This window comes from Lissotriton vulgaris, chromosome 1_1, assembly GCF_964263255.1.
Source record: "Lissotriton vulgaris chromosome 1_1, aLisVul1.2, whole genome shotgun sequence".
NCBI classification, from domain to species: Eukaryota; Metazoa; Chordata; class Amphibia; order Caudata; family Salamandridae; genus Lissotriton; species Lissotriton vulgaris.
In genome coordinates this window covers 532,999,267-533,022,784 of record NC_141685.1, presented here as the reverse complement: position 1 = coordinate 533,022,784, position 23,518 = coordinate 532,999,267, and the positions used below count along the sequence as shown (strand labels likewise).

Below are 23,518 nucleotides of genomic sequence, written 5' to 3'. Positions count from 1 at the left end.
GGGATTAAAACTAGAGTTTATAATGTGTACAACGGAATGGTATCCTACAAGGAGGATATTAGCGCTATAACTGCTCTAGACTATGCTCTCACTGAGAACAAGGGCAGTAATCCATTATTGGTAGATGGAGATTTCAACTGTACATTTGAACCCTTTGCAGCCACTCCTTTAGATTTGACTCTGGAATGGGTTAGAAATTGGAAAAAACCTGATAGAGATACCTCCTGTTAGATGGACAGAAAAAGCAGCCCAGGTACTAGCTTTAACGCTGCAATAGGACCTGATATCTACCAATGGCAGGACCTACTCTGATCGAAAAGGCAAAATGGCCTAAATTAGGCCCGGTCACTCAAGTCGTATTGAATATTGTTTGGTTGACTGCAGGCTCTGGCCAGCTGTACATGATCTGCAAGTTGTCAAAAGAACAGATAGTGACGACAATGCTCTCAGTCTAATTTTAGGCGACTCTAAAGTGCCAGAAGTAGCCTATATTGGTCTTTGTGATTTTGTTGTACTGTCACAAGCCACTAATCTAAGGACTATAAAATTGGACTGGGTGCAAAACCAAGCAGCAGCCGTCAAAATTGTTAAGAGTAGTCTAAGAATGGAGGTGGACTTTCTGTCCTCCCTTTCCCAAGAAGCTAGAACAGAGGAAATGAGATTAGCCCATGATGTATTATATTGGCTCATAAGGGATGCCTTGTGACAAGCCAAACAGGTAGGGAGAAATACATCAAAAGCAGTAGCTTGGTATAACCAGGAATGCAGGAAGGCGAAGGAGAAGCTCCCACTCACGCCAGGATCTAGCGAGGTGTAGAGCTAAGTACAGATTGACATTGGATCTCACCAAAAGGCAATAGGAATGTTTGTTTTGGTGTAATCTCCACAACGCTCTGGTAGATAAAGATAACAAGCATTTCCGAGAGAAAGCAGAACTATGTCTGATTGGCCCAAAGACTGCCCTTGAATGTACTGTCTAACCTAATGAGTGGGTGTACCACTTCAGTGGATTGTACTCTTGTTTCAGTGGATTGTACGCGTGAGCATGGTGAGGAAGAAGACAATTGTGGCCCTCTGGAAAAGGCCTATCCAGTTAGTTGAATGCCCTTGTACTTGCTCTCAAAGAAACCTATGCAGCAATTAGCATCTGTATTCCATCCAGCGCCGGGACACTCAGTAGAGTAGCTGTGCGCTTTATAAAACCCTTGCTAACATAACATCCAGAGCCCCAGGACCTGGACAGGATCCTGAATGATATATATATATATATATATATATATATATATATATATATATATATATATATATATATATATATATATAGAGAGAGAGAGAGAGAGAGAGAGAGAGAGAGAAGAACCAGAAGTGTGGGTTGTCTATATTAGCCTCCTGACTAATGCCATCCTTTTGAGTATGGAGATTCTCACTTCGTGTAAGCTGGCGGAGATTATACCAATTTTCAAAAAGGGGTACAGGGCCAACCCAGGAAGTTATATACCTATCAGCTTAAGAGATTCACTCCAGAAGATATTCTGTAAACAAACATTGACGCGTCTCTAGGAGTGGATCACAGGAGGAAATATTTTTTATGATTTTCAGGCGGGGTTTCGCTCCAATATTAGTACCCTCGACTAGATTTTCCATTTTATCAGCATTTTTTGGAAAGAAGTCATAATACAAGGGGGAAAATTGTTTGTAGAGTTTGTGGACCTGCAGGCAGCCTTTGACCTGGTACCAAAGGGCAAACTCTGGAAGGTGTTGGCCAAGATGGGATCCCAGATAATCTAATGGATAGTCTGAGAAAGCTACATGTAGATAATATGGCCCAGGTCAGTGGAGGAGAAGAGGGTCAACTAACAGGCCCCTTCAAGATCAGGCATGGAGTCAGGCATTGGTGCGTTTTGGAACCCACTCTGTTTCCACTATTCATTAATGGAGTAGTGGGTTATCTAGCACAGAGATGGGTGTGATGCCCCAAAAGTCAGGGGGAGAAGGGCTGTCGTCAACAACACTCTATTGATATCAAAATCTCTCCTAGGGCTCCAACAGCTACTGGACGATTTTAACTCCTTTTGTGATAAGCAAGGGCTGTAGCTAAATGATGCAAAGAAAAAATATTTGGTTTTCTTCAAAGGTGTTTTGAAGCCATTTAAAAGGCATATGGTAGTTAGGGGCCACCCCATCAAATTGGTCCCCACATTTGATTATCAGGTATCCGGCTCATTCCAAATTTGCATTGAGCTTCCTATCTTTCACTCATTGAGCAAATTTCATACATAACCAAAATACATAGAAATGTGTCAAGATAAGTGACCCCAAAATTCGAAATTTACAACACCAAGGCCCTAGGATCAGTCTTGTACAGAGCCGAATTGTGGGGAAGTGGGATTACTGACAGCCTTTCAATGATTGAGTATTGTTTTTATAAGATCCTTACTCAGTCTTCTGGCAAATACCCCTTTACCCCAGCTTTCTTAGATTTGGCTCAAAGGAAGATTGTCCACAAAATAGACTCTCTGGGGCCGAATACAATGCAGCCCAGAAAGGCTTTGACCGATGGTCAGAACCTTCCAGGCCGCATCGTAATTGGCCCTTCCTTTTACTTTCCGACCGCCGTATTACCATGCTGGCGGTCTGAAACTAAACCGGACGGTTATTCTGGCTGGTTTCCAATGGGCCTAAGGAGCCTGTCGGCCAGTCGGAACCAGCTTGTAATCCCAAAAAGCGGGCCTTTCCGCCCCCTGGAATTACAATGCACGGTTTCCTGCATGGTTTCCATTCCAGCCAGTCTGACATGGAAACCATGTTGCAAAACTTGGTTACTCCCCTCCGCATGGCCCTCTTGTGTGTAGGGCTTTCGGTTGGGGGCTGAGGAGGCACCTATGGTACCCCCCTGTTGATCCCTGCACCCCATGGTAGGCACTTTGAGGTGGCTGCCACGGGGTGCAGGGATGAACACCACCTCCCATTTCCCTATGGGAGCATGTATTATGGCCGGTTTACAGCCGTAATGCATGCTCCCATAGGAGAAATGTAGGAATGCGACCAAACTGTGTTCAGTCGCATCCTAATTAGGCGGTCGGGACCACCGATCAGCGGTCGGTTGGTCCCAGGACTGATACGGTATCAGGCGGACTCATCGTAATTAGGCTCTTATTGTTTTTGCATAGGGTCTGGTCTACTGAAGCACTCGCCTCCTATCATGAGGACCTCATCGATCTTATTCAGTCCCAGTGTGTTAGCAAAATTCTCTGGTTATGGTCCCTTAGGGTACTCCTGAGGAAATTAGGGTGGGAAATATATTTGACAGACCCGGAGAAGATGGCCCAGATTACCAGAGACAGGGTCAAAGAAATCTACTAGAAATTTATCCAGGTGGAAAGTGGGACCAAAGCTGTGGGACCGTTCACTATAGTTTTCATAGACTCTAAACCCTATCCCCAATATGAATATACCATTGATGAGATTGTCCTAATTATGGCAGGGATATTGTTCCTCCAATTTACATATAAGAAACTCCCTACCAGGGTGTTGTGCAGCAGATGGCGATCCCAAGCACTACTTGTTGATCAGCGTCCAGAATGGGATGCAAAGGAGAACCTGAATCCCTGCTTTCCCCTTTTTGCAAAAACATGAGGTCTAAGTGGATTGTTCCCCCAATGCAGGTGTATTGTTCCAGACACCACCTTGAGGTTCTCCAAATTCTCAGCACTGACACTAGGAGAGTTGTATTATTTGGCCTAGCAAAATTTCTGATGGCCTTATGGATTAGACGCTCAAAGTGTATTGTGTGACTTTTTATTCTATCCAAAACTGTATGATGGTTTTTGTATTAATTTGTTCCCTGAGATGTATGTTTTTAGGCAATAGACCCTTTGTTTTAATATATATGTATGGACTGGGTCGCCAACTTTGTTATAAAATTGTATACTTCATAAATGAATGGTATGTGTGTTGTTTCAGGAACCACTGTGACATACGGTTCTACATACGATCAGAAAGGATAACATCCCATATAGCAATGTTCTTGTTAAATAGGCCATTTGCCCCTGTTCTTTTTAAGGAAGGATTGCAGAATTTTACTGTTCTTTTTTTCTATTTTAACCTTTTCTAAATCATGATTGCTATGTTTGTAACAATCCTGTGAGTTGCACTTTAAAAGATCCAAGTGATCAAAAATAAAGATTATGATGATATTGATGATGATGATGATGAAAATAGTAAGCAGAGGGATGCTATCATCTGCATAGCATCATTCAGGTGCTCTTGCAGATGTTCAGTAAATGAGGGCCTGAATGCGTGACCTAGACGCTGTCCATTGAAGGAGCACAGCAACACACACCCATGTATGTGGCCCCTTTAGCAAAGCCAGTGACGGGCAAAGTGTGCTGAATGGTATGTTGTGTGACGAATTTAAACAAATGTTAACGAGATGACTAACCTCCCCAAATAAAATAATTTTCAGACTTTTTAGATAGTGGAAGAAATACCTAATAAATTATAATTTAAAAAAAAAGAATGACAAACGAGTGGTTTGATACGGTGATTACACCTGAGACTTTAGATAGATGTTTAACATGAGGATAATACCAAATAGTTTTTAAAAACGTTTGAGGAAAATGTTAATTTGAAGGAGCTAATGTGCTATTTTCTCTTGTGGTTTCAGCTCCTTGTGTGCCACAGAATGTGGACTACACAGACTCCTGCGGCAGTGATGTGCTGGTCCATTGGGACGACAGTGAAGGGAGTCTTTCGTACGCGGTGATAGCCCGCAGTAGCAATGGAGACCTGACTTCCTGTAACGCGACCAGCAGATCCTGCCATCTCCTGGACCTGCCGTGTGGAGAATCCTTCCTGGTTAACATTCTAGCATCAAGCGACTTATGCAGTATCTCTACCAGCCCCGCTCTGGAATTCCACACCGGTATGCACATTACTCTTTCCTATCAAAGCGCACAGCTACTTGTCACTGGCATGATGTCATTTAAACACTGGAGCCCCAGGACAGAACAATATGTTTGTCCAAGTTCTTTTCTTAAAAGGGAATTTCCACCTACCACACTGAAGAGCAGTCGCCATCTTTCTCTGGCTGTGCTATTCTCATACACAGTTTCACTGGGAAGGAGAAACATGATACTTTATAACTTTAAATTGATTCAGGAAAAGGAAGAGCATTTACGTAAATGTATCACTTCCAGCACACCGCTTACTCTCTGAATTGCTCTTTTGTTAAGTACTTTTTTGCATTTTTTGCTAATTTTTGGATCCCTATTGAGTGCATGGATGTAGTGGGCTCTTTGTAGGGTGTTGTCACCTGAGTTGGTACCAGCAAGTGGTATCATGTTCTGCTGGTTGTGTAATGTACTCAATTGGCTTGGGTAAGCTGTACCCTTCAGGTATGACATGATGCTGGTCTGGTGACCTGATCTGCAGTTGCTGTTAGTTTGAGGAAGTTTTGCATGAATGGTTGGTTGTCTCCCGAGGCCCCTGCCAACAGGTTTCGCTCTGTGTAGTACAACGTGGTAGTAAGTGTGGGCACAGATATATTGTGCATGATGTCCACAAATGTGGTCAGAGCCATAAGGTATCTCGTGTCGCTACTGTTGTGGAGTTTATAGATTGGCCTGTGATTGCAGTGTGTCTCCTGGTGACTCCAAGCCCTTCCCCGATTTTACATGTGTATTCTGTGTGTTGTAACGTTCTAAATCAAATAATGTGTCCTGAACTACAATGATGGTATTTTACATGGGATCTTCATCTCAGAATTGTACTCTGCCTCTCTGGGTACAAGTTCTGTCTCGCGTCTATGCGTACATGGTTTATCTTTTGTAATTTTGGTTCCTTTCTATCTGCTGGACTTTGATTGTACTTATAACAGTGAAGCGTTTTGTACGTACTAGTGCGCTGCCTTATTCTAGTTTTTTACAGAAGCTTTCATGATGGCCCAACACTGTCATGCATAGTTCTGAAGAGACGTGTCCGATTTAGATGACACTTAAAAGTGTATTTGTGTGTGTGTGCATGTGTTGGGGGTGCATGTGTGCGTATTTATGTGCATGTGCCATAATCTAAGGTACTTTATAGTTTAGGTACTTTGTTAATACTTCATGTGGACTCTATTGTTTTCTTTTAGCTCCACTATTAGAGATGGATTTTTGAGTCTGCAAAAGTGTTGGAAAGTTTATTTTCAGGCCCCATAATGTAGGTCTATATAAAATAAGAGTGAATCACAAAGCAAATAACCATATAATGATTCTTTAAAGCGCAAAAAGGGCCCGCACACCCTGAAGTACCTCTTTGGTTGTCTAATCTAGACAAAAATGAATGTTCAGTGGTGTGTTATGTGTATGTCCCACGGGAGTAAGGCCTGAAATCCCACACATTACATGAGAGATTCACAGCATTTTGGAATGCCAACACCTTAGATTCTATGCAAATTCTTCATTACAACCGCCAAATAAACAAGTCTATTTTCCTTGATTTTCATATATCAACATACGAAGTATTGAAGCATTTCCATAGAATCATATGGTGCAATCATCGCATAATTTTGCGAATTACCCATATAGTGGGTGTGTGTGTATGTGTGTGGGAGTGTGCGTGTGTGTGTGTGTGCGTGCGGGTGTGTGTGTGTGTGTGTTTAACTGTAAGTGTGAGGTATGTGCACATAGTGTACGTGAGACGTGCGTACATTATGTATGTGTAAATTCAGGGAGGAACTGCAAGTGATCATACCCATGGGAGTGTCAGTGAAAGGGTAGGAATATGGAATGCCATGTATACCATCTACCAAGCAGTAATGTACAGGGTATTCACAAACATTTAGCAATGCATTTCACAAACTTATCCCAGCAGCTCAATTACATTTGAACGCGCCTCCTGTACGTTGTGCAGAAACGTGGGTAACTACTTTGCTTTTATAAGATGTGAGTCAGGAGTGCTGATGCTCGCGTAAAAAAAAAAATAGTGCAAAAAATAGAACATATACAAATATTATAGAATTGCACAACACGTCTAAAGCCATGCACGTGTAATGTGTATCTTCCACAAATGTAGGGTGAGGAAAATGAATATAATTATTATTGTATGTAAATACTATACGTATATATATATACCGATATTACAACATGTGCATCTTATGCCTGAGTTTCAAGGGAATGTACATGGTCAGCCAAAAAACGAACACTGGCACGTCATTAAGGCTCATTTCCATGAATCAGCCATTCGTAGAAACACCCAAAGGGTAAGTTACAAAACATTAAATGGTGTGTTTGCTTTGTCTTTTAATCCAAACTGGGGAGCTTATAAGTAATTAAGATAACAACTGCACAGTCAGGGAGGATTGTAGGATGTTTCCAATCTCCTGGGACTTTAATGCATCTATTCTGTCTATGCAAGTATTTGCATTTAGTGAGGAGTTTTTGGCTGCGATCCGATTTCATTAGATGGTTCCTATATGTAAGAATGGCATTTATTTTTTGTCTGTTTTCTGACAAGCCTAAGGTTTTATTCAGAGTAGGTCAATGTATAGATGTGGCAATGAGGAAGCTCACCCAGCAACGTGTCAGTGAACGTTTATTTGCACTTTAGACTTCGGTTTACAGGAATGTATTTTAACTCTGTTTTTAATCAGATGTAACTATGCTGTAGATTTTTAATAATTCCACCGATAAAATATTTTCTGGTTATGATTCTATATGGATGTTCCCATTCCTTCGTGAATCGACCACAGTAAGTTTCGCAGCCAGCATCAATCCAGTGCTCTCATGGACATAGGCCAATTGTCCTCAACACATCTGTACACGCTCCCTCAGTGGCACACACTTACAGCCCATGTTGTCATGGTGGCTCTAATAATGTGTGTGCCGTTTTTCTGATCACCTCAAAGCAGTGATACATTGTTTGAAGTATTATAAACAAGCGATTAGTAGCTGTAGCCTCATTGGAAAAGAAAGGTAAATAGCTGAATATTCGAAACAAAACAAAGACAATTGTAAGACTATTAGTTCAGAATTTCAAAGGGAACCTGTTTTAGGCCCAAAAAAGGGGAAGAAAGACAGGAGAGGTGCTATAAAAACTTTTCAAGTTCCGACCCTGACAATTATGACTGAGATACTGGTCGAAAACGCAAAAACTGTGAGAATAAAACAAGTAAGTAAGAAGTCACAAACTCTAGCAATGAAATGAACATGAACTAATGGAGGAAAGTGCAAATTGAGGTCTTACTCCAAACATGTAGTGTATGGGTTGGAAAGCACTGTACAGTTGCCAATACAATGCAGCTTTTGACAGTGGTATTTTTGTTTCATTCCAGTACCTTGCAGTCCAAAGAATCCATCTGTGTATATGGAGTGCAACAGTGATGTTGCCACGTTATTCTGGGAACCAAGTCCTGGCGCTCTACTCTACAGAGCTACAGCGGTCTCAGCAGCGGGAAACTCGACAACCTGCACCTCAGACAACGCAACTTGTGAAGTCAGTGGGATGCTCTGCGGCCAGGCCTACACCGTTGAAGTTACTGCCGCAAACGATTACTGCGAGGCCATGTCAAACGCATCGTCTGAGGTTCAAACAGGTAAAGTGGGATACACTGTTGTGTTCAAGAAGCGTGCGGGGTAAATTAATGGAATGATCACTTAATGAGGCAGATTTACTAATATTTCACGCAAGGCAGTGCACTAATGAAAGTTGCTGTGCTGCGCCGCGCGAAAGGGAGACAGCAGGACAACGCAATATCCACGAAGATATAGCGCTGCTTCTGTTATCCCTTGGGCTTGCGCACTGTGGGCTGCCATGCCCAAAGCACACCACTACATTAGGATGCAAGGGACTGTGCATAAAGTCTAGCATACGTTTTGCACTACAATGGTACCCTTCCAGTGCACAATATAACGCTTAACCCTATTTTAAAACGTTTCGAAATTTGCATGTGTGCTGTGCAATACAGCACACATGCAAAGTTAAAAAATCTTGCAGAGTAGAAGTATTTTCTCCAAAATTATGCCTGTCCTATTGATACCAAGTAAAACACAGCATAGAGTTACTTTGCATTTCTTTAGAGCTACTTTCCAGCAAAGTAAATCCCAATTCTTCACTTTTGCATCGCATCCCAATCAAGAGACATAGTCTGTCATAGAGAACAATGCTAAGTGTAATTCATTATTTAAGCATATTCCATCATTGAAATCACTGGTGGCCTAATCTATGGTAGTAAAGCTGACATTAGACAGTGAACCGATAAAAAAGATAATCTAAAGAAATTGAAAAAAGTGACCTTAGGACCGGACGCAGCAGGGGTGGGTTCTCTGCAGGGAAACGGACATAGGACCTTGTCTAGCCCAGGGATATCTACCTAACCCACTGTGCATGGCCTAGGCAATAAGTAGTGGGGCTGGCGGCCACAAATGGTTGGGCCCTAGGCCGTACAGCTAACTCCTGCTTTGCAGGATGAAAGCTCTTTCCAGCAGAATTGGTTGCTCACAACTTTTAGATGCAGGTCCATCCACAAGTCCAGGCCCATTCAGCCAGGACCTGTGCCAACCACCTCTGCATGCATCCAAATGTTTTGGGTGACCTGTGGTCGGCAGAGTGTATGGCCTTGCATGGTATTGGGATGTGGTCTTCCATTGAGTGAGGGGGCAAAAGGCAATGTGTCCTAAGGGTTGGCCAAACAAAGAGAGTTGAACAGAGGGCCTGGCTGTAGGGCCAGTCCCAGCAGCCAGGCCCCAGTTATGCGCAACTGAAGGCCATGCATAGTGGAGGTTGGCTGTCTGCAGAGGGTTGGCCGCAAGGCCTTGCCAAGCGTCATGTGTAGTTTTGGTTGGTCATTCACAGACGGTTGGGCACAAGGTCTGGTCCTGAAGCTAACCATTCTGCACATGGCAAAAGGAAGACTATTGGTCCCCCTGCATCCTGTCATCAGTGATGTCATTGATGATGTAATTTAACATGTAACGCATGCAGTCATATATAACTTCATAAGCAGTGCATGATGGCAGCACGAGTTATGGTTAGTTTATATGTATGCTGGTTTTAGTAGAATAGTTTATATATGTGTATCTTACATGTAGCTTTCATAAGACAAAAAATATAATAGCCCATGTTCTGCTACCCTACAAAGGGACAGTGGACCTAAGTCATATGTGGGTCACAGATCATCACAGCCCACAACCGGGGAAAAAGACAACCCACATACTACCTGGGATTTGTAGACAATGTTTTGAAATAGCCTGACTGTAGTTGGGATTGAAATATCATAAAGACACAGAACAGTCTTTCTGAATTCCTATAATATTTAGGGGTTGAAATTATATTTTACATTTAGTATTGTTCTCAGTGGCACAAGAAATAATGTGAAAGCAGACTATATCTCTCTTAATTGTACTGTGTGTCATCCATTAATAGTACTGAGAGATTAGGACTTATATAGCAATATGGCAATGGCTCGCCATCCACCAACACGGCGGAGGACCTAACCTCAGCAGATTATCTGTCATATTTAGAGATCTACATCTGCCTGGTGGAGATCTCTGTGCCTTCAGAGGGGCCATGGAAAGGGTGGTTTCACTGAAAAGATTGTTATTTTCAGAGTAGTTGCCATGTTTTATGGGGCTGCTCAGCAAACATTTTTGTTTTTCAGAAACAAACTCCCACAGTGGGATTTTATTTTTTTAAACCAAAATACTAATGAACCTGATACTCTTGGAGTTTTCTCCCAGGGTGTTGGAGGTAATTTTTCTTTTCTTTTCTCTATTTCGGACTGCCAGGTTTTCCCTGATGATCCCAAACAGATAAAAGTAGATCAGAACATCGTTCCCAATTAGGGTGGACAGTCTGGGGTACTTACTCCGAAAGCCCCGCATCATTCGGGCTGTCAGTGTAAGGTTTCTACCAGTGGAGCCTACTGGACCACCTCCAGCAGAAACATGATGGTCCACCTGACTCTAAATACCGAGGATGAACTGTCCCTTTTGCAGAGAGGGTACCTTGCCATGTTTGTGAATAGTCTACTACATTCTAAATTAACTCCATAATTCCATCTGCAGAAAACTGTAGCATCTCTAGTGCGGTGCCACATGAGGCCCATGCACTCCGTCCCACCACCATAGCTGCTAAATACATTAGGAGGCGACAGAGAAAAAACAAACAGACACTGTATCTTTCCAAAACGCTTTTTTTTACCAGACACCATTCATTACAAATCAGTGTCATACTTAAAATATTTAAATCTGACTTTGTATATTTTGTTTGTATCCCTAGATTTAAATTCCACAGTTGCAGTCGCCACTGTGTAGTTATAGCTAGGATTTTTGTGTGTTGCTAATTACTTTGGTGCCATTTCATGAATCTCCATTAAACCTACCAAAAAAGTGGTACGTTTTGGTCAGCTTGTGCATGGAGAGTTTCAGGATAATCTGTCAAGCATGGGTAAAGAAAAAAGGGAGTCCCAAAACACAGTTTCCTCATTCATTTTTCCAAAAAAACTTCAGACACAGCTACAGCCTAAATCCCTAACGGGCAAACACTAAATTTCGCAGAAAGCTAGATCTTGGTCCAGAAAGAGTATTTTTTGTGATCTAGTATAAATCCGTTTAGTAGTTCTTGAGCAATTTAATGCTAAAAAAATTGTATATCTAGGGCTCTGCGGATCCCGACAAATCTCCTGTTGGGATCTGATTGGCTGCCACCACATCAACAAGGAAGTGGTGGGAGTCAGTCACAAGACATAAGGTTGTAGGGTAGGGATACCCTGACTTCCTAGGCCTCGTAGGGGGTCCCAGAGAAACCCCGCCTGGGGCCCCAAACGTGTATTTTTATTTTGCTGCAAATGTTTTTCTAAAAATAGGGTGGGCTCACACGCTTGTTTATTCAAAACCCCCTGAGATGGGCCCGGGCCCAGGGGGACAGCACGTTTATGTTTTTTTAGGGAGAGATGCGCACATGGACTCCCTTCCTGGACTCACATGGCCCCCCCTTCTCTTAAATTCAAAATGGGATGGGGTTCCCAGGGCCTTTATAAGGCTCGGGAAGGAGGGCTGCGCAGCTCCTTCCCCTTTATTTTAAGTAATTGCACTGAGGGACGGGATGGGATTTGTAGGTGGACCCACAGTTTATTTGTGGCCTACTGTGTGCCTCCACTAAGATTTGTTTCTTGAGCCGCCACTGCTGGTAACAAGCTTGGTAATGGGTAAAGCAAGCAGAGATATGGTAATTTAGCATGCTGGATGTTACTCCACATTACCAGGTTATTAACTTAGAATTGCCCAGTAACTGTGTTGTGATGCTGAATGGTACCAATAATTCTAGGTGCAGTTACAACCCCGCCATTACCATGCAACTCTTGATCAGTATTGCTTGTGCCTCTGCTCTGCTTGTTGCCAAATATCAGATTTTTCCAAAACGTTCTTATTGCATGATATCCCACTGATGTGATAACTTGAAACTTCAACATGCTTACCCTTTTTCTTTGTTTCTGCCATGTTCCATGAGAGCAAGGCCACATCTCACATATATCCCTGTCTCGTAGGAGGCAATGGCACAACATTTGTAGCAATATCCATTCTCTCTTTCAGCACCATGCACCCCAGAAAGTGTCACTGTTCAGCACGATTGTGACACAAACAACGCAGCGGTGTCCTGGGTACAAAATGATGGAGCCGTGAACTACACTGTCACAGCGACGTCTGCGGAAGGAAATGCCTCGTGGTGTAACACAGCCGGTGCCACCTGCATTCTTGTGGATCTACTATCGGGGCAAAATTACTCCATAACCGTTCAGGCATCAAATGGCGAATGTGATAGCTTGCCAACCCTGGGGCAGACTATTGAAACAGGTAACTTTGTGCCCTTTTAATGAGGTTAAAGCTTTTACTTCAAAGATGCAAACTTACTTCTCTCTAATCACACAATATTACTACACACCAAGCTTTGCCCATACTTACACAGTTCTCACTTGCAGCCAAGCGTAAACATAAGGTTTACCAAAACTGTTTAGCAAATGCTTGGTTTGAGCCATGTTGGTCTCAGAAACATTTTATTTGCGATAGGCAATTATACCTTGCATCACATTATTTGAAAATTATACAAATGGTATATTTCACTGTATCTTTTTGAACCACACGGGTTTTGAGGTCCAGTAAAATACCATCTTCCTAATCTTGATTTTGGCTGAATAAAATGTATTTCCACCAACAACAGATAATATTCACAAGAACGGCACTTAGATGAGTTTATATTGCCCCATATTGCCCCTCTACTTACTAATGTCAAACAAACACCAAAAATTATAATCAATTTTTCCATTGTTTGCCTAGTAACCAGTGATACTATTTGTAATTACATATGTAGTATTTGGTTGCATGTTTACATGCTCACCAAATTATCTTTTTTAAGTAAATTAATTCAGTGAAGCTCAATTCAAAGCACTGAGGACTTCCCACATGTGTGATAACATTTGATGGGAAAACCCAAACTTTTGCATGAAGTCCTACATGCAGTCTGACCTTATATGGCTGAGAGACACATAGGGCCCGATTCACAAAAGTAATCTGACACAAAATCCTAACTTTACGACTTTTGGTATTCACAAAAGGCATTTACGAGTAGTAAAGTTAGGATTCCTAACTTTACTATTCCTAACTGCCTTTCGTGAATATCGAAAGTCATAAAGTTAAGATTTTGTATCAGATTACTTTTGTGAATCGGGCCCATAATTTTCCTCACGGATATTATAATCAGGCTCTATGACTTTGTAGCTGTGTTTCTGTCTCATTTTCCATTGGAGAAGCATTTTCTTTGCCAAATCTTCACGCAAAGTACAAAGCAAGGTGTCCAACCTGATCTCAGAAGGTTTGGTGCAGCTTGTAATAAGGCAGTTGGGATATCCGTCAAGGTCGTAAAAGAGTAACCTGTCTTCCAAATCCTAAATCAGGTCCCAAAACTCTTAGCACTTGATCTAACTCTTAATTCAATTTTTGTCTTGGTGTACATCTAAGCAGCAGCATTAAAAACACTAACATGCAGTATTAAAAACACAGAGAGAACAAAAACTGATGTTATTGTAGCAGTTGTGTCTCAGATTGGTTCATGAAACACAGATGAATTTGAGCTGGCCTTTTAGTGACAAAGTAGGTCAGGTGATACCTATTTGTACAATATTCTGATATTCAACCCTTAACAGTGAAAAACTGAATTATGTCACATTGATTTTCAACTCTGCTTTCACAGTTTTCGGAAATGGAAACAGTGGAAGCAAAAATAAAGGTCCAGACTGCCTAGCCTGTTAACAAAACATTGTGTCCAAAAGTTTATAAGTTACAGCCTAATAACAGTGACATTTTTTGTTTCACATTTTCAGTGCCCACTGAGGCAACATATGTGAGAAGTAGTGTTCAGAGTGTCAGCCATGCAGTATCTGTCCAATGGGAGGCTGGCAATGGAGCAGATGAGTACACGGCGACCGCGAGCATTGCCGAGCACACAGCCTCTTGTACCACGGCGAGTACCAATTGTGCCATCCAAGACCTTCTCTGTGGCAAGGAATACACAATCACAGTGACTGGATTCTCCGGGATCTGCAACAGCTCCATGAGCAGAGCTGTGTATCAAAAAACAAGTAGGTTTTGGGCCGATGCGTAGAATAATGCAATAGGGTGACTCGCAATGCTTTTGTAAGGTGAATTGGTAAATGGTGTTTATGGAGAAAACCCTCACCCACCTGCAAATAGATTTGAAGACGCCCTTACAACCATATCTAGACTCAGAATTGATTTTATCTCATGAGATTTAGGTCACATTTCATTTTTTTATTTAGACAATTATATTTATTCAGGAGACACAGTCATTATTGCAACTGCTTTATGGAATTTTTACAGGAATTCTCTTTCTCCATTTTTCGTACTTTGATCACACATTATTAGCCCATCTCTCTCTTTATTGTTGGGTTAAAAGGATAATTCACCAGTGCCCACTGGGATCACTTGCCTTCCGCCTCCCCGTGACAGGAAATTGTTCAATTAGCGTCACAGTTTCAGGGCCAGAGAAAAATATTTTAGGTGCCTAGACAAGGTTACCTTTAGTTGCATACTCTCCACTGGTCCATGGCTTCCTTTGCTGCATCATCCTGCCTCTTGGTGACTGTCTACACCAATGGACACCCTATTCACTTCAGGGATCAATCGCCCTCATCACAGACAGTGTCGCATCAGTCTGCCTCTTTGCAGTGACTCCTTAAACCAATGGGCACATTATTTACTTCAGGGACCAACGTCCTCCTTCAGGCAGTGTCAAAACGAAATCACCCTCATCACATGACATTGATATCCAATGGTGGTGTAGTACATGCCCTATTTCCCTAGCTGTATTAGTCCAAATGTCATGACAATAAGGCCTGTTCTTGTGTTACTGCTGCCTGAAGCTACTATTTATGAATGAATGAATGAATGAATGAATGAATGAATGAATGAAGAAACATTTCTAACGTGTGTGATTACGCATGGGCATCCCAGCGCTGCCAGCGGTGCAACTTCAAACTCCGGGCATAGTTAAGGAAACAGATATGTTCAAGAACAGAACTGTACAAACTTTCAAACAAATCAAATTCAATTATGGCTTAGGTTAGCAGGAGAGTATTTGATATATTCAAATCAGGCATTGGATTTTGCAAAAAGAGATTAGGACAGCAGCCAAATGATCCCTTGCTGAATATGGAAAAGTATTACAAAATTATAAAAATTTGATACAACGTCCCTCCTACTATCAAAGTTTTAATAAAATCATCACAAAAGGTGGCATCACAACCAAGAGTGCATTCCAGGATATATGGGAGGGAGATTCAAACATAACCCTTTCCCCGATGTAAAGGGATCTAATCCATAGAGCTACATACAAGGGGATAAGACATGTTCAGGGCAGAGAATCGGCCTGCAAAATATTGCTCAGGTGGCATTGGACTCCAAGGTGGATCCACACTTATAATAGATTGAAATTAAATCTTTGCTGGGGGGAATGTCAGCAAGAGGGCCCAATGCAACACATTCCGTGGCCCCAACCTGCAAGAATTCTAGTCTGCGGCACTTAAAGTAATAGAGGCTGTTATAGACTCATGAATACAAAGGAACCAGCATTGTGGGGTGGATGCCAGAGTCAAAATAGGGTAGGCGGGATAGTCTCTCTAAACTGAGATCTGGTTTTGATACTCATTGCCTGAACAAATTATACTCCACAGTATGTGTACAAGAGGGCGTGGTTCAAGAAAAGATCATTCACACGCTTCATGGAAGTGAGCGGATCTTCTTTCAGAAAGCGTGGAAGCCAATACTGAACTTCTTCTGCAAAGAATGTAGAGCACTTAAATATCCATGGTCTTTGAGAGCTTTAACAAATGGTGTGCTTCTTAACTCTTCTGGGCTGTACCTCCAGAGGAGACGGTGGGGAAAGCTGGGTATTTGGTCCTGACTTAAGTAGAGGATAAAAAGGCAAATCATTGCACTGGTGGGGTTGGAGGGGTTAATCAGGATTGAGTGACAAGGAGAAAGTTCAATAATGGACTATGGAAGTATCAATAAAAATATATTGAATCATAAATCTTAAGAGAGGAGGTAGTTCAAAAGGTTTAATAGGCTGATGTTATCTCAGCCAAAAGATGGAAGTTCAAACCTAACAAGGTAAGTAAATGAAAGCAGAGACTGGCTGGGTACAGAAAGAAAGACAGGGATGTTGTGAAGCAAATGAGCTCACAGAAAAATACAGGATTCTCCAAAAGCAGCAAGTGCAAACAAATGGGGCATTGAAAAAGCAGCAAAAGCAATCATGATTCAAATGTCCCTTGGGGTCTCAGAGACTGATTCAATAATGATGGAGGTGGCACACACTTCAGGAGCCACCAGTTTATCGAACTACGGCGACATATAGGTAACGCCCTTAAGTATACCCTACCGGGTCAGAGGGAATGTTTGTGATTTAGCAACAATTCATAGAACACTACAGATAAGTGATGAAAATCTTAACTATCTAAATAAGGGGGAATGCATCACCTGCAAACTGCAAATAATAGAAAATGGAAGATTTGGAACAAGAGATAAAAGTAGGTTCAGGCCTATTAGAAACAATTAAAAAACCTATTACTGTTGAAATCAGTCTCTGAAAAATATGTAGGAACTCTGGGACCTGAGGCTCAGGGGATGATGATATTGCAGGTACAGGGTGAGATAGAGCCGTGGAAAGGCCAGTCCGAGATTTTACTTTCAGTCTTCGAGATAGATGGAGCAAAAATCACCTGCGGGGCAAGGTGAAAGAATGCGTCCCAGCAGAATTAGGTTGGTTTCTGTAGGAGTTTTGGTGCAGGGGAGAAACCGGAAGACAAAGCATTTGTTAAGAGAATTTGCTTTCAAAGGCTGATGCTCAGTGCAAGGATACTGATTGCTAAACATGCCTGGACTTGAAGGAGATCCAATGGTTGATGTCAAAAGGTAGTATATGCACTGGGTGCCACAGTTTTACACTGCAACACTGTGGACTTGAGTTTCCACTGTGTAGGACATTTTTCCAATAAACGGCATTGCATCTTTCTCAGATATGTCCCACATGAAACACGGTCCTACTGTAGTTCTCTGAATAAGTAACATTTTCGCCAGCTGTTAAAGTAATACTATGTGATTCTTCAGAGGTATTTTCAATACTAGCTAGATAACATTTGACCATTCTTCAGGATGGGCTTTAATGAACACACTATGTCTGAAGGACCTCCATATGCTGTGCAACTGGTCAGAGTCCTTCACAAACCTCTTTGTCTTGGTGGTACACCCCTCTCGGGCAGAACGATACAGCTACTGTAGACTTGTGGTCCTAGTACGAGGCACAGCAGGGGTCTGTAAATTTCACACAGATGGGGATTGAAAACTGGAACCTAGGTTCCCAAGACTCAATATCAGCTGTTAGCCCCCAGTGACGAAGGTGGTCTCCCTCTATGTATTCATTATGGTGCCGTGGAAGCTTCATTGCTCCTTCTCTCAAGGCATATATAAACTTAGTGGGTCAAAAATGTCATTTGAGAGGTCAAGCTGGGATTTCGTTGTAGGGCATCTATAAACCAATCTTAGCTGGCCCTATTCTCTCACCACAGTGTGAGGTCATAACATTCTAGTCTGGGAGCTCTCACAGACCCTCTCACAAACAGCTTCCCGTACTGCCCAGAGAGCCCAGCTCTTTCTCGAAGACAGCGCTCCCTCCCTCGGTCAGTGTTCCCACCTAAAGCTTCAAAGGTCTTCCACATCTGACACAAGAACACAAAAGAAAATCCCCCCACAGTCACAGGAATCGGGGAAGCCAATCGAAATCACAGAAAAACACAGGAAACGCGTAACTCTATCATTCGTGTCTTACCCTCATGTCCTGCCTTTGTCACACCTTGTCATGGAAAGGCATTGAGAACAGGATGTAGAGGCGTCCTGCACACAAACATCTGCATTTCTTAATGAGCTTCTGTTTCTAGACGCCTGTACAACATTATGGGCCCGATTCACAAAGAGCCTCCGCAGTCCTCGCAGAGACACTGCAGCCGTGGCGTGGCTCCGCAGCCATGGCGGAGGCTCCGCAGCCCTGGCGGAAGCTCTGCAGTTGTGAAAGAGGCTTCAAAGTCATGGCAGAGGCTCCAAAGTCACGGCTTAGTCTCTGTAGTCATGGCTGTATCTCCAGAAGGTATGGACATTCAGCCACGAGTGCGGAGCCTCTGCCATGATTGCAGAGCCTTTGCCGCAACTACGGAGGCTCTTTGTGAATCAGTCATAGAGTTTTTTGGGAAAGGAGAAAATGTAAAATGTTAATGTTAAAATGTTAACTTATCTGATCTTCACTTTCAGTTAGGATGTTGCAGCAGGTTTAGAAGCCTTGCAAGAATCAGGTTAGTTCTATGTTAACAGGGGTTGCACTAGAGGGGAAGAGTAAGCCACATAGCAATGACATTGTAGGGCATGATCCCTGTTCAGCAGGCATGCGTTCCCAACAAAGGTCAAATATAGGGAAATACCAGTTGGAGGAAGTCAGAGCAGTGCAAAAATAGAAAAATATTATTTTACATAGTTTTCTTGATTGAAAAATTTTGTTTGCAGCTTTAGATGACTTTGTTTGCTGTGCTGTATGTGGGTGTCAAACCATCATCTATGTGTTTGCCCTCTACAGCCGGAAGTAGCTTTATCGATAGAAGCCACTAACTCCATAGGGCAAGACTTACTTTTTCAGACAATAAGTAAAGTTTGTGCCCCAGAAGAGAGAATAAGATTTCAAAACTCTGGGGCTTATTTACAAATCCCTTGCGCCTCCAGTGCCTCACTTTTAATATGGGGAAAAGTGATGCACCAGTGGGCCAATGGGCTTGTAAATTAGCCCCGGCAATATTCAGTACTTACTGCACTTAACAACAACGGTATGACTGCTTGACCAATATTTGCTCAATCGTTTCTCCCGCTTCCTCCTTTTAGTCCCATGCGTCCCGGCTTCCTTCGAAGCCCATGCCAGCCACAGCGCCAGTTCGATCATTGTGTCCTGGGATCAAGCAGCCAACGCAGAGTTCTACACTGCAACTGCAGTCGGTGTTGTCAACGCAACCTGCACCACCCCCAACACAACTTGTGAAATTCTAAGCCTAGAATGTGGACAGACGTACACAGTGACCATACAGGCTAGCGACGGAGTCCACAATGGATTCGAGAGCCCAGGAATTGAAGTTACAACAGGTGATGTAGCCTGTAATAAAAGTAATCTCCCGCAGGGTCTATCTATCTGCCCCTCTGCCTACCTTACTAGGCATCTTTCTTTCTATTTCCCTTCTCATGTGCTCAGTTTACTCTTTTCTCCTCCTTTTCATTCTCTTATTTCTCGCTATGCATCTATTATTCTGTCCTTTTACTTCTTCTGATGTTTTGAGTTACTTTTAGATTTTTTTCCCTTTTCCTTATTTCTTCTCTTTTTTTGTAGTTTGGTAGTATAGCCCTTATCTCATTACATGTTTTTAGCGCTTAGCTAATTTAAAAACCACAAGCTATTGTTATTAGTCATAGAAATTACGTGAAGCTGTAATAGAATCTCCCAGATAATATTGTGTAAATCACATAATAAATCAAAAAGTCTGAATTGAACAATGGTGAGATAGCCAACAAACTTCATCTACTCACCCAAAGGACGTATGGAGAAGGAACGACAATGTATTAGATCATCCATGAGCCTAGGGGGTCAGGGTGCTTCTACCCTGCCCCCTTTTTGAGTTCTACACGTTTTTTTTCTTCTTTCCTGTGCCTCAGTCTACCGAGGCACAAGATGGCTGCCAACAATTTCTGTTTTAGAGTGTTGACAGACAGTGGCAGCCAATCAGTATGCAGCTCATACTCTGGAAGGTACAGAGTACAGTAAGCTTACAGTGCACTCACGGTGTCCCACCCATAGATATATCATTTGGGAAATTCAATTTTCTCAACAACTACTGGAGCGATTTTCACCAAATATAAAAAAGGCACTGCTGCATAACAGTCCCTACCATTTTGCCAAGTTTGTTGTAATTCCATTCAGCCGTTCGGGCTGTAGCCGTGTCTAAAGGTCCTATGGAAAATTGCATTGGGCTACATTTCACATTCAATTTTTTCAAAAACTACTGGAGGGATTTACACCAAATTTACAAAAGGTACTGCTGCATACCAGTCCCTCCCATTTTGCCAAATCTGGTGTAATTCCGTTCAGCCGCTCGAGCTGTAGCCTTGTCAGAATGTCCCTATGGAAATTAACACGAGGAAACACGTTTTGGGACCCCCCTTTTTTCTCGGCCCCCGCTTGACGAATCCCCCCGAAACTTTCAGGGAAGGAGCAAGGCAAATTTAAGGAAAATTACAGGCAGATCCCTCAATCGGAGCCAAAGTTATTCCCAATAGAATGTTCGGAATTTCCTATGGTAACTAGGTCCTAACTATATATACCTACTGGCGACCGCCAGTAGGTAATTTATATACATACTAGCAGCCCGTCCCGACCTTGTCCGGTAGCAATCAGGCTTCCCCGACACCCACCTGCCCCGACATTGCCCAGCAGCCCGGGCCCCGTTTACTAAGGCAAGCCACAAATTGCACGTTTTAATCCTTCAGTTTTTGTCAGCATTCAGATCTAGATTATGTGACTGTGACAGAGCGCATGCACTTCTTTTACTTAAATGCAAGCGAAACAGGAAAGAACTGCTTTAGGGTAGTAAGTGCCTGCACTTTATCTAGCTCCGGCTCTGAGTCACTCCTAGAGGTGCGCATAAATCAGTGACAACAGCGTCATATTAAACATATCGGTAAAAAGACTGACATACTAATGAGACTGTCGTTATGCCAGTTTTGTTACAATGACATTGCGTTCCAAAGTCTTCGGGGAAAAATGTTGTTTCCCGTACAGCCTGCCTACAGCCGAGAGAGAGGACAGGTGTGCGCATCTCACTGTTCCAAAATTCAGAGCGAGGGATTTTCATGCGAGAAGAAATAAGGATGGGACTGTTGGCTCCTTCCTGAGGTAACTTCTGCACTGTGAATGGAAATGGAATCTGAACTGGGCGCTGAGCACAAGGGTCCGAAATTCATACATCACCACACAGGACCATGCACGTTTCGAAGTTGCGCACGTCCCCCGACCCCCGACTGCCCCGACATTGTCCCCCGGAGCCTTACCTCAGCCGTCGCTCCTCAGTTCACTGCTCCTCGCCGCTCCGCCGGTCTGCTGCTGCTCACCGCCTGTGTGCCGCTCGCCTCACGCTCCTGGACGCCGCTCATCCCCACGCTTTTGGCGTCAGCACGCAGGTCGCGGCCGGCGCTACTTCAAGGGGACAACTTTTTTTTTAAATGTACATTTTTTAAATATAACATATTTTTTAAATGTATATAGCCTATGTCCATCTGCACACCCTGAGGATTCCAACGATGTATCGGGTCTGTGGATTGACGCTGTGGTTACCGAGTTTACCAGCCTCAAAGCCTCAAAGTTCTTCCTTTATAATAGTAGTATAGAAAACAATGTATTTATGGAAAAAATGCGTTGTAAAGGTACAATGTAGTAAAAACCTTTTGTTGTAAAGGCAGTTTCCCAACAGGGTTGTATGACGGAACAACTCTGGGAAATACTCTGCATGCCTTTACCATGCCTTTAACATGCATAGTTTATATATATATATATTTATATATATATATATAAACAAGGTATTTGTGGGGGGAAGACCCCCCCAAACCCCTGAATTTACCTTAAGTGTATGGTAAAGGAATATGTTGTAAAAGCATATGCGTTGTAAAAACCTGCGCGGTAAAGTTCCAATGTGGTAAAAACCTAGGGGCATATTATCAAGAACGGCATTAAAATTATCGCCGCCTTGGCGGCAGGAAACTGCTGCTAAAGCGGCGATAATGGGCTTGATAATATGCCCTTGAGAATTCCAATAGAAGCCCATGTTCACACCAGAACAAGGGCTTCTATGGGAATTCACAAGGGCAAGTTTATTATTATTAATAGTTTGTATTTTGAATCATAAAGTATGAAGTTAAAGTATTTCTGAAAATTTAACGGTTTACTAATTTGTGACTTTGTCAACTTCTGTACCTTTGTAGCACCATGCACACCACCAGCTGTGGAGTCGAGTGTGAACTGTGATACAAATGCTCTATTCGTGACCTGGGACAGTAGTGATGGAGCCACGTCGTACAATGCAACTGCAGTGGGAAGAGATGGCCAAACACTCACAAGTGCTACAAATGCCACCTACGTTGAAATCCCAGGTCTTCAATGTGGTGAAATCTACAATGTGACCGTAGTAGCCGTCCGCGAAGATTACCAAAGTCCAGCAAGCCCGCCGGTGGAAACCGCAGCCGGTAATGATCTTCAGGTCTTCACTTCCTTCTTCCACATGGTCCACTTGAACATCACCCCTGGGGTGTTTCCTTTGCTTCCCTGTTTACAACATCCAATAGCTGCCAGCCCCTTCTTTGGCGTCCATGTATTTAGGTGCTATGGTATTGATCATCTTTCTTTCTTTCTCTTTCCAGAATCTATAGTCACCTTGGTGGTATCATGCAATAAAATCTCAATGTCTATCCACACCCTTTATTCCCCTTACCTTTTTGCCACAATTTTGTTGGTCAACTATCCAATCTTACACTGACTTTTCAATTATTCACCTTCTTTAAAAAAACATACCATTATTTACTTGGCAATAGTTTCCAAAAGTGAGTGCCTTTTTTGCAACTAATTGTGTCCCTCATTTTGTTACCACTATATTACGATTCTTTTCTTCAAAACTATTTGACCACTTAGCCAGCCTATACTACCACTGTACAAACAAGACAAGCACTGGACAAACAAGACAAGCACTGGCAAAGCAGATAGCTCTGGCTTTCATTTTGAGTCCTAATTAAAACATTTTCAGAAAGCCCACCACGGTGAAAAAGCAAAACAAAAATGGTTGCTTTCTGCATATAATGCCTCAATGAGATAAACAAATGACTGTGTTTTGATT

General features: G+C 42.5%; 1 protein-coding gene across 1 annotated transcript in view; it reads left to right on the top strand.

Moving 5' to 3' along the window:
• The window catches only part of LOC147747432 (uncharacterized), a 342,871-nt gene that overhangs the window by 207,860 nt on the left and 111,493 nt on the right, over positions 1–23,518 (top strand). Inside the window, exons 38-43 of the mRNA XM_086953898.1 lie at positions 4,667–4,924; positions 8,315–8,575; positions 12,573–12,833; positions 14,357–14,614; positions 19,476–19,730; positions 22,614–22,874. Coding sequence (XP_086810024.1) covers positions 4,667–4,924; positions 8,315–8,575; positions 12,573–12,833; positions 14,357–14,614; positions 19,476–19,730; positions 22,614–22,874 — 1,554 coding nt within the window. The remainder of the gene's footprint in view (positions 1–4,666; positions 4,925–8,314; positions 8,576–12,572; positions 12,834–14,356; positions 14,615–19,475; positions 19,731–22,613; positions 22,875–23,518) is intronic.